Source organism: Myodes glareolus, chromosome 11 (genome assembly GCF_982192425.1).
Source record: "Myodes glareolus chromosome 11, mMyoGla1.1, whole genome shotgun sequence".
In the NCBI taxonomy this organism is placed as follows: domain Eukaryota; kingdom Metazoa; phylum Chordata; class Mammalia; order Rodentia; family Cricetidae; genus Myodes; species Myodes glareolus.
The window spans coordinates 81899580-81916582 of record NC_142036.1 but is presented as its reverse complement, the minus strand read 5'-3'; the positions used below and the strand labels follow the sequence as shown (position 1 = coordinate 81916582).

Below are 17003 nucleotides of genomic sequence, written 5' to 3'. Positions count from 1 at the left end.
ATCACTCCGAGATACAGGAAGTTTACACGGAATAGTCCTGGGTCCTGACTACACTACAGTTCAGAGCAAAAGTTCCTAACCGAGTGAGTGTCACTTTCTGGGGGTGTCTTTTTCTTTTTGGTGTCGGGAATCAAACCCAGGGCCTTGTGTGTTAGAGATCTTAAAAAAAAAACACTGATTTCAAGTCCTGAGTTTACACGGAGGAAGAGCAGTGCTGTCCCAACACTCCTCCCTGGAAAGCAGCTCAGAACATTAGCAATGTGAACACCTTGAGCTCAGGGACACATGTGCGCATCCTCAACACCTGAAAAGGCTACAAACAGGTGGCCAGTTAAAAGATAGTCTGTTTCCCCTAGAGTGCCATCAAATACTAAGTGCTGGGTCAGCAGCGGTCATTCCCTACAAGGGCTAACATCTGGTTTAGTTCCAGCTGTGATGAGCAGTACAGCTATATTTTACAGCATGGTAAAAGACAAAAGATACAGCACAGTACAACCCATTGCGGCAGTGGCTTCGAACCCTAAAAACAGAAGGGAGATCTGCAAATCCAGCTTCTTTCGGCCAAGAGCACCTTAGAGATTCTGCTTTGGCCCCACGCTTACTTCACCGATATGCACAAACTAACACGCTATCTGCTCTAGTTCTCACATTGAGTGATGACTGTTCAGACGAAATATATGAAAAGAACAACTGCAAAAGCCTTCCATCTCAAGGAAGCTGGATGCTGAGACCCCGTGCTGGGCACTGATGACCTTACCGATGCTAGGAGGAGATCCCGGAATGTCAAAGGGTTACTCTCTGAGTGCGCATGTGAGCTGCCTTGGGATTCTGTAAAACAGCCTGATCCAGTAGTCACTTGTCCACTATTGAAGTTCTGATTATATTGTTGGTATTTGATATTTCTGTAGCACATTATATTAATAACTAAGGGAAAACCCACAGTATATTTAGTGTAGATATAAGAAAAGTTGGAAGATTTATAAGCTAGCCTCAAGAGATGAGGCTGACATGAGATAAGCTCCACCCATCCTAAGCTCTGGGCTTGCAGAAATGTGGAAAAGGTTTAATACTATCATTATGGAGAATTTACTAAGATACAAGATAAAAACTAAACGATTATAAAATAGTCCTGAGGGCCTAGCTGAAGTTGTCATCTCGGTTACAAGCACAGAGTTCCAAAGGGTTCTTGACCTGCTTACCCGAAATGGAGGCCTCACACATCCAGCCATTGAGCTCTAACACGCTGACAGAAATGGAGCATCAAGTTTCTAGTGCATTTAATTAATTTAAATCCCCATGTATCGCCACTGAGTCATATTAGATTCACCTACTGGTTCAGAGTTGGGGTTAATAGGCACACAAGTGATTTATATTCTCTGGGGTTTATGAGTTCAATGTGAAACTGTATTTAAGATTATGTACATGTGAAATTTTCTCAGAAGAAGACCTTTTCAGTCTTAAATGGTTCTGGGGAACAGTAAAAAGTTGAATAATCATTAATCCTGTTTCTTAATTATATTTTCTTTTACTTCTCCTACTATTTTTATTTGTAAGTGTATGTGAAGGGTATTAGCATTTATTGCCATTTTTATTTATAATGCACATATGAATATTGGTACTTGCTAGCTTTTCATTGCTGTAATAAACGAGAGGAACACATAGGAACACAGATTTATTTTAGAGACTGAGGGGCACTTGGCCTTTTATTTATTTTTTTCTTGAGGCTGTGATAAAAATGTGATGAAAGCAACTTAAAGGAAAAAGTGTTTATTTGGCTTATAATTCTAGGTTGCGGTTCATCACTGCAGGGAAGCCAAGGAGGCAGAGACTGTAAGACTCGAAGATGAGTCATGGACATCACAGCTGCATGACAACAATCCTGTCTTAACATCAAAGCTGTCAACACGGCCAACCCTTTGAGAAATAGCCCATGTTTCTTCCTTACATAGTCCCAAAGCACGGTCAATGCACTAAATTCAGCTAGGATAGGTTGGTTATTTATAGATCTATTGTTTTTGTCTAGAAAATCATCATCATGTTTCGATGCTACTAAAAAGGGTCCACTTACAACTAGTAGGGCAGGGCAGGGCCTCTTTCCCGCTCATATTCTGATTTGACTGCAGGGTACCTTAGAGGACAATGACCAAGTCCTCTCCATTATTATACTAACAAAGTAACACAGAATCCCAGCTCTAAATTCTGGCTTTTGATTCTCTTCTGTGCCATATATATTTTAGTTTCAAAACTACCTAGGGGTGAAAATTTAGTGATTAAGACTTTCCCCCCACTTCAGGCAAGTTTGGTTGAAATAAAGTAAGAAACTAAAGTTGATATTGGTTTCATTTCTAGGTTATAATGGCTAATTGTGCTCTTTAGCTTTATTGGATGAAGAAATGCCTAGGAGATACAAACTCAGAGAACAGAAGCACCCAACAGTTAAATGAGCTTGCTCTTCTTCTGGATGACCAGAGTTTGGTTCTCAGCATCTACACCAGGCATCTCACAACTGCCTGTAACTCTAGCCTGGGGCATCTGAGATTTCTTCTGGCTTTTGAAGGCGCATGGGATGTGTGTGTACATACACATACAAACAGAAACACACATATACATCAATAAAAAAATAAAGTAGGATTTTAAGAAAGGGAAAGAGAAATGCCTGGGCTTCTATGCAAACACTTTTGGGTCTGTCTGGGAGGTGCTCCCAGAGAGGCGTACCTGCAGCGGAAGGCTCAGCCCGGGAGTGACGCCATTCCACAGGCTAAAGTCCAGAACTGACCAAAGAGGAGTAGGAGAAAGCCAGCTGAGCACTGCCAGTCCCCTTTCTCTCTGCTTCCTGATCCACACAGATGTGAGGAAGTGACCTCGTACCCTGGCTGCCACAAACCCAGTCAGTCCTGCCACCATGATGTCCTTTCCACGAGGACTGCAGCCACAAACTGAGAGACAAAAGAGACTTCCGCCCTTAAGCTGCTTCGTGTCAGCTCACAGGAGCGAGTAATGAACACAGCTGCAGATTATCTGTGTTTCTGGGTAATGCAGACCTTCTTATCCTAATTCACTCTAGAAGGGGAATGTGGTAGTTTGAAAGTAATTGGCACCCATAATCTCATAGGAAGTGTCACTATTAGGAGGTGTGGCTTTGTTGGAGTGGGTACAACTACGGAAGTATGTCACTGTGGGGGTGGGCTTTGAGGTTTTGTATGCTCAGGATACTGCCCAGTGCCTCAGTCAACTTCTTGTTGCCTCTAAGATGTAGACTCTCAGCTCTAGTCCCATGTCTGCCTGCATGCCTCCATATTTCTCACCATGATGATAATGGACTGAACTTCTGAAACTGTAAGCGAACCAACCTCAGTAATATGTTTTCCTGTATATTTTCAGACTGGCTCTGGTCATGGTGTCTTTTCACAGCACTAGAAACCTTAAGATAGGTTGTTACCAGGAGTTCAGCTGAAACCTCCAGCACTGCCCTGGATGATCTGGAAAGCACCATTCCTGTCTCTCTTTCTCTTCAAACCTAGCTCATGCAGTCTTTGAACAAAGGAAGGGTGCAAAAAAGTCCAGTTTGGCATTCTTGGTGGCTACTGCAGCTTCCTCCCCTGAAGTTGCCAGCTGCCCAAGTCCTCACCTAAGGTCATACTTACCTTTGATCATACTTGGGCACAAACCCAGCTTGTGGAGGACACATCATCAACCCTCACCTACAACCTATAAAATCTCCCTGCTTTTGTTTGGGGTGTGCTTCTCAAGCCTAGATCTCTGGGGATTGTAAAAACCACCAGAAATTTGCTTTGCTCAAATAAATCTGTTGATAAACTTTTCCAATTCAGATTGATCTGGCTTACTGCTTCTGCCAAGAAACTTATTATTGGTAGACAGAAAACTTATTACCAGCTGGCCAGTTGTGGCGCATGCCTTTAATTCCAACACTCGGGAGGCAGAGGCAGGCAGATCTCCGTGAGTTTGAGGCCAGCGTGGTCTACAAGAGCTAGTTCCAGGACAGTTACCATGAACTAGGGTATTGTTGTGATAGGCTTAACCATACTTTTGTTGGGAATAAGATGAACTTTGGTATTGTAGGTTAGGAAAGCAGTGGAATGCTTTAAGAGCAGCTTAATGGACAGTATTATCAGTAGGGGCATGGAAGACAGTGGTGTTGAATGTGATTGGATGGATGTCGGGTTCATAGGTTTCAGAGGTGAAGAATGTTACTCTGTGGCCTAGAGACTTTGGCAAAGAAAGTGGCTGTTTTTTGACCTTGTCTGAAATCTGTCTGATGCTAAAGTGAAGAGTTTTGTATTAATCATATTGGCAGAAGAAATCTCAAAGCAGCCTAGTATAGAGACTCTGTCATGAGAATATTAGTGGTAACTCTTTTATAATGAAAAGGAACAAGCTGAGCAAGGTAAATTACAGAAAGTAACTTTTGAGGATAAAAAGAAAACCAGGCTAGAATTTAGGGAGTGGTGACCTAAGGGCAAGATCCCCCCCCCCCCAGCTAAATTTCCAACTTGTGAAAAGGAACTACCAGAAAAGTTTAGAGTCAGCTGTGGCGGGGGCACACCTTTAATCCCAGCACCGGGAAGACAGAGGCTGGTGTATCTCTGAGTTTGTGGACAGCCTGGTCTACAGAGCAAGTTTCAGGGCAGCCAAGCTTAGGCAGTGAAAAACAAAAAGTTGGTGAAGATGTAATTGAATGAGGGGGCCATGTTCCAGCTCTAGTAAACAGCAGAACTTGGCAGCTTCAGCCACTTTGTTCTGGCTTTAGTCAGGATAGAAAAAAAGGGATTATGGAATTTGTCTCTGTGCCAAAAGAACGCCAATGAGGCCAGGCATATGTCAGCGGTGTCCCTAATGGAGGCCTAATAAAGAGGCTATTTCACAAAGCTGGGCAGTTGAAGCCTGAATTGCCTTGGAGAACCCAAGATGTTAGAGAGACCAGAATTGTGTATTACCTGCCGAGGAGAGCTGCTAACAGGGAGCAGAATGAGCCCAAGAGAAAGAAGTGTGCTGCAGTCAAAAAGCTGAATGGAGTTGGAGATCTGAAGAGTGCTTTGACATCAGACATGGAGACACGGAATTTGGAGTTTTTCCAGTGGGGGGTTCAGTCTTGCTTTGGCCCAGTATTTCCTCATTATGCTCCCTTTCTTGTACTTTGGAATAGTAATGTATATCCTGTGCCATTATATTTTGGAAGCATGTGAACTGCTCTTTGGTTTTGATTTTTTACAGGTGATTATAGTTAAGAGATTGCATGAATCTCAGAAGAGACTTTGAACTTTAAAATTGTTGAGACTGTGATAAGACTTTGGGTACTTTTGCAGTGGACTAAATGCATCTTGCATTATGATACTGTCATTGTTACTAGTTTATGGGGGGCCAGGGAGTGGAATGTGTGAGTGGAATCATCTCACAGGGAGTGGCACTATTAGGAGCTGCGGCTTTGTTGGAGTGGGGATTGTAAATGGGTGTTTCCTGGGTCCCACAACCACTCTCAAATAAACAGAGAGGTTTATATTAATTGTAACTGCTTGGCTGATAGCTCAAGCTTGTTACTAACTCTTACATTTTAAATTAACCCGTATTCCTTATTTGCGCTCCTTGCCATGTGGTGGTACCTTTATTAGCACAGTGCATTAATCTCCTGCTCCTTTCATGTCTGGCTGGTGACTCCTGACTCACCCTTCTCTTTCCCATCACCCTTAGTTTGGTCACCCTGCCTATACTTCCTGTCGGCTACTAGCCAATCAGCACTTTATTAAACCAATCGAGTGACAAATCTTTACAGTGTATAAGAGGATAATTACACAGCAGGGTATGGTCTTGTTGGACAAATAGTGTCACTGTGGGGGGTGAGCTTTGAACTCATGGTACCTCCCAGTGTCTGTCAACTTCCTGTTGCCTGCAAGATGTAGGACTCTCAACTCCAGCACCACATCTGCCTGTATGCTTCCATGCTCCCCACCATGATGACAATGGACTGAACCTCTAAAACTGTAAGCGAATCATCCTCAATTAAATGTTTATAAGAGTTGCTGTGGTCATGGTGTCTGTTCACAGCAACAAACACCTTAACTAAGACAGGGGGAAAGTGCTGTCTATGTTATCAATGCAAGAATAACAACATGAGTGCAGTAGCTATTGAAAGCCATACAAACCCATGACATTTTAAAGGAAATAAACCCTAGGAAGAGAAGAGGCTAAAAACAAACCCTCCCTTATAATATGGTGAGCATATAAGTCATATACTATTTCTACTGCTAAAACACACTTTAAAATATACACATGAATAAGTATAATCATTTCCCTAAAAGTAAGTTCCCCTACTGGAATGTTTATTATCAATATGAGATTTTGATTCTAAAAGTAGATGAAGTATCATACTATACATTCTAAAATTACATTTTCTCTGCTGCTCTTACTCTATGCTTTCAAAAATACTTCCCAGCATTTAAATTAAGATTATCATTCTTTTTTTAATAGGCCAGCACCAGTGATGCCAAGGCCCTAGGAGAAATTCAAGGCTGGATGTGTGGTACATTTTAGTACATTCTGGGTACTGAGTGCTTAGCTATTACCTAAGTTTACTTCTGCTTTTGTTTTTTTTATGTCAGTCAGTCTGTCTGTGTGTATGTAACATTTAGTTCAGGCTGGCCTTGAACTCCTAATCCTTCTGTCTTCACTTCCAAAGTGCTAGGCCTGTTTTTTTTCTTTTTTGTGTCTCCTCTTTATTAGCAGAATGCCAAATGACTTCTCAAAGGTAAAACTGCAACCAGAAGTTTGACACTAAAATCTTAACCTTAACTAATGATATTTCATCAATTATAAAACCTTATGGCCACCTATGCTAGGGAATCACAGGGCACTGAGAAGCAAAGGCTTTGGGCAAGAATGGGAAAAATCAACACGGTGCTTGTTCTTATTTATTAGGCTCGAATAAGAAAAAGGATGGAAATGCAGGGCAAAGCCAATTCTGAGCCAGAAAAACCTGATTGGTTAACTGGCCCACCTTATTCATGCTTTCAAAGCAAGCACAGTCCTAGTAGAAACTTCATAGACATCCACAGAGGGCATGGCTAGCAAAATTCAATTGATTTGACTTGGTAGAAAATTACTTTAGAATTAGTAGTCTTGTCAATATTTTAATGAAATAGGCTAGCAGCTAGAAAATTGTGAATTACCTACCTGATACTCTCTTTTAAGTATAATTAGTGGTTTTGATAGAATCATAAATTTTTGAGTTATGGGACTAATATATCTCTATTTGTGAAACCAAATGACTGAGTCATATTTTTATTTCAGTACTGGTGTCCTGATTCATTAATATGAAGAACTCTTTGTACAATGAGTTGTTTTTATAAAAACAGTTAAGGATTAACTTTCAGGCACTAAAAAATCCCAACATTAATAATTAAAATATTTTCAAAAGTTCTGCATATTACTTACTTAAGTTGTTAGAACACCTGGGAAATTCAATCTCTATGTAAGATATCTCTATACAGAAAGGTTGCATTAGCTCCTTGGGAGAATTAATGTTTGTCTTTCTAACAAAGAGAAGATACTTAGTTTTGTTGCCGAATGTGCATTTCTTTGGCTTGTCCTAAATACATTCATAATTTAGAATTAGGCCAAGTTCTGCTTTCAAATCAATATCTATGTTGAGTATATTTTTCATTCAGAGAAAAACATAGGTTATATTCCCTATTCTTCACGCAAATATTTTTACCATCTTATTCAGCAAATGTCATACCAGCTCTAAATTAAGAAAATGTAGACCAATTCTTTTTGACCTGTTATTGAGAGGTTAAAGTTAGCAGTGACTAATTCAGCCTCACTTCTTTAGAAGACAGCCTGTAACCACTACAGCAGGGCTAGACCTGAGCACGTTTGTGGACCATTCTTCATTGGCTATATCTGCTGATGCTTGGCCCTACGTAACAGGCCTCCTGATAACAGCATTCTTCACAATAAAGCATCTTTATAAGAGAAAGGCTCTAAAAGCATCCACAACAAAAAATAATAAATTATATCTTAGTCTTGGTATTTCGAAATAAGAACTTAAGGTTATAGTTGATATTCAATATAACACCACAATGTAATAAATGTTTCTCTCAAAAACAATAGTTGCAGGCAAAGGCTATTCGAGACCCTCAGGAGCAAAGGAAATCTCAGAGCTGGGTTGCTGTCTCAGAATCCATGTTTCGCAGCAGGCAAGCTGCTCATGGCCCTATAGACACAACTTAAATAGTCAAAAGCTCTAAAAGGTAGAACAAGTTAGGCATAGCCCAGAAAATGAGACCTTTATTGGGCAAGTGTGCTTGTCTTCATGACATTTTAAACAAATCCCTTTCTTCAAGTTACTTCAATCCATTAGTATTTGGGCTGCTTTACACAGACATAGTTCTGTTCAGTCTTTTAAGTTTTTTTTTTTAAATAATTATGAGTCAGTCACATTCAGAACACTAAAAACACATTTTCTTTAATTTATTCATCTATTGACAGCTATCGTATGTTTCCAGTGAAGTTCAGCACCATAAATGCTATCTGTGACACACGATCTTTTAGAAGTTTGATATCACAAATTCTATCCCCATGACAACATAACTATTTATCTGACTTATCCCCTTGAGGACCTAGGGATGTGGCTCACTTGGTAGAGCTCTCATGTAGGAGGCACCAGGCCCTGTATTTGATCTTCAGCACTCCATTAACTAGACACTGGGAGCAGTAATCTATGCACTTTGGAAATAAAAAGACTTTGGAAAGACGTTCACAGTGACCATAGGCTACACAGGGACTTCCAGATCAGCTTGGGAGAGATGAGACCCTGTCTAAAAACAAGAAAAACAACAGAAGTTGGAGGAGTAAAACTGTGCAGGGCATAACAGACTTCAGCCTTGCCATTCCAGTGGGCTGCCTCTCCCATATTTTATAGCCAACATGACAAAAATGAACCCCAAAAATGATGTGGATCTTATTTCTGAAGAATAGGTGTCTCAGTCAGCCTACACAGCACATTCCGTAAATGACTCATATGACAATAAGCACTGAATTTTGCCAGCAGTTAATCCGACTAGCACTGACTTTGGTAACGATGTCTAAATGCAACCTTACTAAAAATGACACTCTAATGACTACCTTTAGTCATTTTGGTTTTCAGGCAGTGGCTCTCAGCCGCGATGGTCCACAGCACTCAGCTAGGAGCTATCAAAACAGGCTGGCTTTTCATGCAGAGATTCTAACGCAGTTTCTCGAGGGAAGCAGGGAGCTGTTTTACGTGAAGCCACAAACCACTGTTCAATTAGAAACCTATTATGATCAATCATGTGACTTTATAAGTTAGCATAAGAAGATAAACCTTTGTGGATAGCAGTAAAAAAATATGGTCTTCTTTTGGGAGAAAATGCATTTTATTTCAGAGGCAATATTTTGAAATGAGTAAAATTGTATCTTAGAGACAGAAAACTGACTAAAAGGAGATTTTATAAAATGTAAATGAATCGTCACTTATTGACCATGCTCCTTCAATTGTAAGTCAGCTTTGCATACACTGGATACACAAAAGATCTTTGAGAGAATCTGGTAAATTCTAGGGAATCCTTCCTTAAGGCCAGGTGGGGCCTGAGGAACTGCTCTCCTCCTCTACCGTTAAGCTCCCTGTGACAGCTGAGCCACTAGAGGGACATGGGAAAGACATCTCTTTTCTGTGTTTAAAGCACACCCGACTGAGAGAGATCTAGACTCTTTGGGCCAGATACTTAATTTTGGTAAAACTTGTTTTCGCTAAAAGCAATACTCCCAAAGACCTATTCTCTGAAGATGGGAATATGAAGCAAAAGATGCCAGGATGTAGAAACTCACCTGGATGTACACACAACATGGGTTTAACTGTCTACTCTTTATTAGGATTGCTCTGTCACAAAGGTCTACCACGTTTTAGGGATCTGTCATCTATCCTATTTCCTTCACAAGGTTATTTTAGTGTGCCATTTTTCAGAATGCAGAGTTTCCCAAGAATGCTCATGCAGTATTTGTGCTTGAGCATCCAAATCTAACAAAGCATTTGTAGGGTAGGACATGCTGGGATGGATGAGCTATCTACTGGCAACTTCCGATAGCAGAACATATACCGTATGAGGGAAATATCTGATAAAACTGGAAAATACTGACAAAGATTAGATTAGCCTCAGCTCTGCAGGGTTTGGGACGCAGCAAACGCAGCTTAGTGATAGTGTTCCTGCCTAGCACACACAAGGCCCCGAGCTCCGTTGCTAGCGCCAGAACTTGATTTGAAGTCTTCAGAGAAGCTGCTGTACTGTGTTAAGCTGACTGGTGCAAATTTCTGTGATTGTGTAGAGCTGAAATGTTGCAGATCTTGACCCAAACGATCTTGTGTTATTTTTCAACCCCTTCGTATCATCTGATTACCTTTGACCTCTCTGTTTACTCTGTTTACCAGGTAGGAGCTTTGGAAACATATTAACAGACATTGGCTTCTACCAAACAAAAGCTAAGAATGTTCCACATAGCACCTGAAGTCCAAAGCCCAGCATTCTGCTAATTGATTACTACTGATCATGTACAGTAACTACTAAAGAACAAATAAGACCAAACCAAACCTGAGCTGAGTCAGTTCAACACATCTGATATACTCAGAGACCATAGTAAAGGCCACAGTAGTGTCAGAGACTGTTCTGGAGCAGAAAGGTTTCCTGCTTTGAATCTCACTGTCAGCTCTCATTTACGTGTGCTCTGAGCAGCGGTTGACAACCAGAGTGAAGAAGCTGTTACACCCCCCCCCCCCACTCTTCCAGGGCAAGCAATGGGATTGAAGAGCTGTCACTCAGAAGAGAATGCAGAACAGAAAGTGTCTGAATGTCAGAGATGATTCTTACAGCTACTAAAAGGAAAAATTAGTTTTGGTTCTTTAAAGGATTATTTAAAAACGTTAAAAATTATTTCTTTATAATTTCATACTTGTGCAACAATAACTGTAAGAGTAAATTCAGAATTGTAAGTAGCTAAGGGTTTTATTGTATGCAGCACTGGCTGTCTTGGAACTCTCTATGTAGAACAGGTTGGTCTCAACTCACAGGCATCTGCCTGCCTCTGCCTCCTGGGTGCTCTGCTGTGATGCTAAAGATCTGAGCCATTGATTTGGGATTTCCCTCTGGATGCTGTGAATATGTTTTATTACCATTGGTTAATAAAGAAGCTGCTTTGACCTATGTCCGGGCAGAATAGAGATAGGCAGGAAAACTAAATGCAGGGGGAAAGAAGGCTGAGTCAAGCAGATACCATGTATCTGCCAAAGGAAAAGTGCACACTATAACCTTACTGGTAAATCACAGCCTCATGGCAATACACAGATTAATAGAAATGGGTTAATTTAAGATGTAATAACTAGACAGAAATATGCCTAAGTCACTGACCAAACAGTGTTGCAATTAATAAAGCTTTGTGTGACTATTCGGGTCTGGGTGGCCGGAAACTAAAGCGGTCTCTGTTTACAAGCCGTTGTGTCCAGTTTATTTTGAAAATGACAAAAACACTGCACTTTCAACACTGCACTTTTGGAGAATCAGTTATTTTAACAGTGCAATAAAAACAGTACAATAAAACTCGAGTCTGATACCATCTGTCTGCAGAAGGTGTCAGATCCCACAGGGTGAGCACTCAACCCCGAAGCCATCCCTCTTCCCGTACACTTGGAGCAAACCCTAGACCAGACAACAGGTGCATGCCTCGTTCAGCTTTTCTATGGTGCTAGGGATCTGAACCCAGAACCTCATGTTTGTCAGAAAGTGGTTATTTTTTATTTTTTCTGACAAGTCTACTTCCCCAGACCTGTAATACTTTTTTTTTTCATTAAAAAAAAGAAAAGAAAAAGGCAACAATTACTCCCCTGCATGGAAAGAAAATGCATTATTTTCCAGGGAATTGAAGGTCTGAAGTTCTCTTTGAAAGGATGGTAGTCCATAGTCCCTCCAGTGCACTCTGCACTTGCTTTGGCTTTTGTTCTGAGCTTTAAAATAAAGCTGAACATTTCTGGTCAGTAGCTTGGTAATTTTGTGTCATAAATCTGGGCAGGCAGTCTAAACACATGACTCAATAATCCTTTCTTCTTAAATTACACATGAAAGTGTCTCAGCAATTTGGTAGACAGACACGAAGAGAGATGGAGTCTACTGAGGCTGCACAAGTAGAGGGCAGACTGCAGGAGGGAAGAGAGCTCTTAAAGGTCGCAGGCTGGGACAGCGCAGACTCACTGCGGAGACAGAAACTGAGTCAGGAGCTGGGCCCACCCCAGTGGTCGTCATAGGCTCAGCACACGAAGTGCAGAGGAAAGTTCAGCAAAGGATAACGCTCTAAACCTTCACACAATATGCAAATAAATATAAAGGAGTGTTTTTAAAAAACACACAGGCAAGTTGGTAATACGGGTCTAAAGATGTAAATTAAAATGTTTATTTAGGGGTCATTGAGACAGCTCAATGGACAAAGGTACTTGCCACCAAGCCTGAGTTTGTCCCACAGGACCTACACACACACACACACACACACACACACACACACACACACACAGTTAAAAACTGTTCATTTGAACCACAGAGCCAGAAAATCTTTTGTATCACAATTAGAAAATATAAGAACATTTTAACAGTTTCCATATAAAGGAAGATCTCCCTACTGATGGTCAGATTTGCTTTCTTTGTGTATGTGTGTATTCACATGTGTGTAGATCCATGTGCCTGAAAATGTCTTCCTCAACAACCCTGCATTTTATTGAAGCAGGGTCTGCTCAATTCTGGCTGGTCTCACTAGCTAACTTGCAATAGAGAACCCTATATCTGCTTCCTTAGTGCTGAGAAAATAGGTATATGTGGTTCTGTTATGTGTGTGGTGACCCACACATGCGAGCATGGCATGTGCTCATTCATAGAGACATCACCATAGCCCTAGATTTTATTTTTCTTTTTAAAACTTTCTATTTGTGATGGACTTGGTGGGTACAGTAACTTTTGTACTGCTGACATAAGACACCAGGACTAAGGTGACTTTTAAGAGTTATTTGGGGCTTAAAGTTTCAGAGGGTTAGAGTCCATGACATCATGGTGGAGAGCATGGCAGTGGCTGGCATGGCACTGGGGTAGTAGCTGAGAGGCAACACCTTGATCAACATATAGGAGGGAGAGAGAGATTCACTGGGAATGGCATGAGTCTTTTTAAACCTCCAAGCCCAACCCAGTGACACACTTTCTCTAGCAGGGCCACACCTCTGAATCCTTCCTAAACAGTTCCACCAACTGAGGATCATGTATTCAGACAAATGAGCCTATATGGGCAATTCTCATTCAACCACTAAGGCTCTTACCCATAATCCCAGCACTTGAGAGGTTAAGGCAGGAGAACAGACACAACAACAGGGGCCAATCTGGGCTACAGAGTATGTTCTAGGACAGCCACGACTGCACTACAGAGTCCCTGTCTCAGAAAACAAAACAAAGCAATAAACAAAACTTCCTATTTGAAGTTTTTCCACAACTGGCATAAACAACCACTCAATAAAAAGTAAATGAATTAAAATAATTCCATAGGATGGGGGTTACCTATAATAATCATATTAAGTACAATATGCTCAATTAAATTTGAGTTTTAAATAAGCAACACATACTTTTAAAGGTAAAAATATATTCTAGAGGTTTCCTCTAGCAACCACACAGGTAAGCATGGTGCCCGCGGAATGCCCCCCACATCAACTATTTCTATTCCTTCAGGCAGATACTTCCTGCCCAATGACAGACCACACCTGTTAGAACACTCAAAACAAAATTAATCAATAGAGACAGGGAAGGATACTTCATACTCAAAGGAAAATCAACCAAGATGATGTTTCGGTTCTTAATATCTATGCCCCCAAAGCAAGGGAACCCACATTTGTAAAAGAAACATTACTGAAGCTTAAACCACACATTGGCCCTCACACATTAATAGTGGGAGACTTCAACACTCAACTCTCATCAATGGACAGGTATCCAAACAAAAGCTAAAGAGAGAAACGCTGGCGCTAACAGACATTATGACTTAAATGAACAGAACATTTCACCCAAACACAAAAGAATACACCTTCCTCTCAGCACTTCACAGCTCTTTCTCCAAAACTGATCACATACTTGGTCATAATGCACATCTCAACAAATACAGGAAAGTTCAAATAAACCCTGCATTCTCTCAGACCACAGTGGGTTAAAGCTGGACTTCAACAACATAAACAACAGAAGTCTACAAACTCATGGAAACTGAAGAGCTCTCTACTAAATGAAAAAAATTGGTCAAGATAAAAATACAAATAAGCAAATTAAAGACTTACCAGAATTCAATGAAAATGATTGCATTGCATGCCCAAACCTATGAGACACAATGAAAGCAGTGCTAAGAGGGAAGTTCATAGCACTAAGTACCTACGTAAAACAAATTCTTATCCAAACTAATTAAAAGACACATAGAGAATATCTAAATTAACAAAAATCAGAAATGAAAAGGGGGACATAAGAGCAGACATAGAGGAAATGCAAGAATCATTAGGTCATACTTAAAAATGTATATTCCACAAAATAAGAATATCTAAAAAAAAAAAAGATAGCTTTTTTGGTAGATGCCCCTAACAAAAGTTAAAAAAGATCAAACAAACAACTTATGTAGACCTATAATCCCTAAGGAAATAGAAGCAATCATCAAGAGTCTACCATATAAAAATAAAAAGTCCAGGGCCACATGTTTTAGCACGGAATTCTACCAGACTTTCAAAGAAGAGTTAATGCCAATACTCTTAAAATTATTCCACAAAATACAAACAGAAGCAACATTTTATGAGGCCACAGTCACCCTGATATCCAAACCACACAAAGATTCAACAAAGAGGGGGCTGGAGAGATGGCTCAGAGGTTAAGAGCATTGCCTGTTCTTCCAAAGGTCCTGAGTTCAATTCCCGGCAACCACATGGTGGCTCACAACCATCTGTAATGGAGTCTGGTGCCCTCTTCTGGCCACCAGGCATACACACAGACAGAATATTGTATACATAATAAATAAAATATAAAAAAAGAAAGATTCAACAAAGAGAATTACAGACCAAGTTCCCTTATGAACACAGATGTAAAAGTACTCAATAAAATACTTGTAAACTGAATGCAAGAACATACTAAAAAAGTTCATCTACCATGATCAAACAGGCTTTATCCCAGAGATGCAGGGATGGCTCAACACATGAAAATCAGTTGATGTAAATCAATATATAAACAAACTGAAAGATAAAACCACACAATCATCTCATTAGTTTCCTGAAAAAGCCTTTGACAAAATCCAATACCTCTTCATAATAAAAGTCTCAGACCAGGGATACAAGGGACATGACTAAACATGATAAAGGTGATTTACAGCAAGCTGATGGCCAACATCAAGCTAAATGGAGAAAACACAAAGCGATTCTGCTAAAATCAGAAATCAGACAAGGCTGTGACTCTCTCCAGATCTAGTCAATTCAGCACTGGAAGTTCTAGCTAGAGCAATAGGACAACTAAAAGACACCAAGGGGATATGAATTGGAAAGGAAGAAGTCAAAGTATCACTATTTGCAGATGACGTGATAGTATACATAAGTGACACCAAAAATTCTACCAGGGTCCTCCTACAGATGATAAACACCTTCAGTGAAGTGGTTGAATAGAAAATTAACTAAAAAAATCAGTAGGCCTCTTATATACAAACAATAAATAGACTGAGAAAGAAATCGGGGAAACCACATTCTTTACAATAGCCACAAATAATAAAAAATATCTTAGTGTAACCCTAACTGAGCCATTGAAAGACTTACTTGATAAAAATTTTAATACTTTGAAAAAAGAAATTAAAGAAGACATCAGAAGATGGAAAGATCTCCCATTCTCACAAATCTGTAGAATTATAGTAAAAATGGCCATCCCACCAAATCTACAGATTCAATACAATTCCCATGAAAATTCCAACATAATCCTTTACAAACCTTAAAGGGACAATGTTCAATTTCACATGGAAAAAAATTTAGGATAGCTAAAATGATCCTGAACAATAAAAGAACTTCTGGAAGTATTACCATCTCTTATTTCAAGCTACATTAGAGAGTTATAGTAATAACAACTGCTTGGTGTTGACATAAAAAAGGTAGGTTAATCAATGGAATTGAATTGAGACCTACACATAAATCAACACACCTATGGACACCTGATTTCTGACAAAGAATCAAATATAAACAATGGAAAAAAAGAAAATATTTTTAACAAATGGTGCTGATCTAACTGGATGTCTGCATATAGAAAAACGCATATAGATGCATACTTACCACCCTGCACAAAACTCAAGTCCAAGTGGACCAAAGATTGTAACATATAACCAGACACACTGAACCTTTTAGAAAAGAAAGCAGAGAATAGCCTCGAACACACGGGCACAGGAGACAATTTCCTAAAGAATACTGAAATTACAGGCACTAAAATCAGCAATTAATAAAACGAGACTCATAAAGACTCTGTAAGGCAAAGGACACCATGAATGGGACAAAAAAACTAGCAGCCTGTAACATGAGAAAAGATCCAGCTATACCGCCCTTGGGTATACGCCCAAAGGATGCACCGCACTACTACAAGGACACTTGCTCAACTATGTGATGTGGGAGTCCTTATGTATGTGTTGCTTTTATTGGTTAAAGAATAAAGAAGCTGCTTGGGCCTATGACAAGGTAGAGAGCAAGGCAGGAATTCCAAGCAGGGATAGAGGGAAAAAGAAGGTGGAGTCAGGGAGACGCCATGGAGCTGCCTAGGGAGAAAGACACCTGACAGAGCCCGCTGGAACTTTGTTACTAAACCACGAGCCTTGTAGTAAAATATAAAGTAATAGGAATGGGTTAATTTAAAATGTAAGCGCTAGCTAGAAATATGTTTATGCTATTGGTCAAACATTATTACAAT

General features: G+C 40.1%; 1 protein-coding gene across 2 annotated transcripts in view; it reads right to left on the bottom strand.

Annotated features, from left to right (window-relative positions):
• Znf277 (zinc finger protein 277) overlaps nucleotides 1–17003 on the bottom strand; it is a 96258-nt gene that overhangs the window by 48176 nt on the left and 31079 nt on the right. Inside the window, exon 2 of one of the 2 annotated variants that reach the window (XM_048415604.3) lies at nucleotides 14372–14409. The exons of the other annotated variant lie outside the window; for it this stretch is intronic. Coding sequence (XP_048271561.2) covers nucleotides 14372–14396 — 25 coding nt within the window. The 5' untranslated portion in view covers nucleotides 14397–14409. The remainder of the gene's footprint in view (nucleotides 1–14371; nucleotides 14410–17003) is intronic. 2 annotated transcript variants of the gene reach the window in all.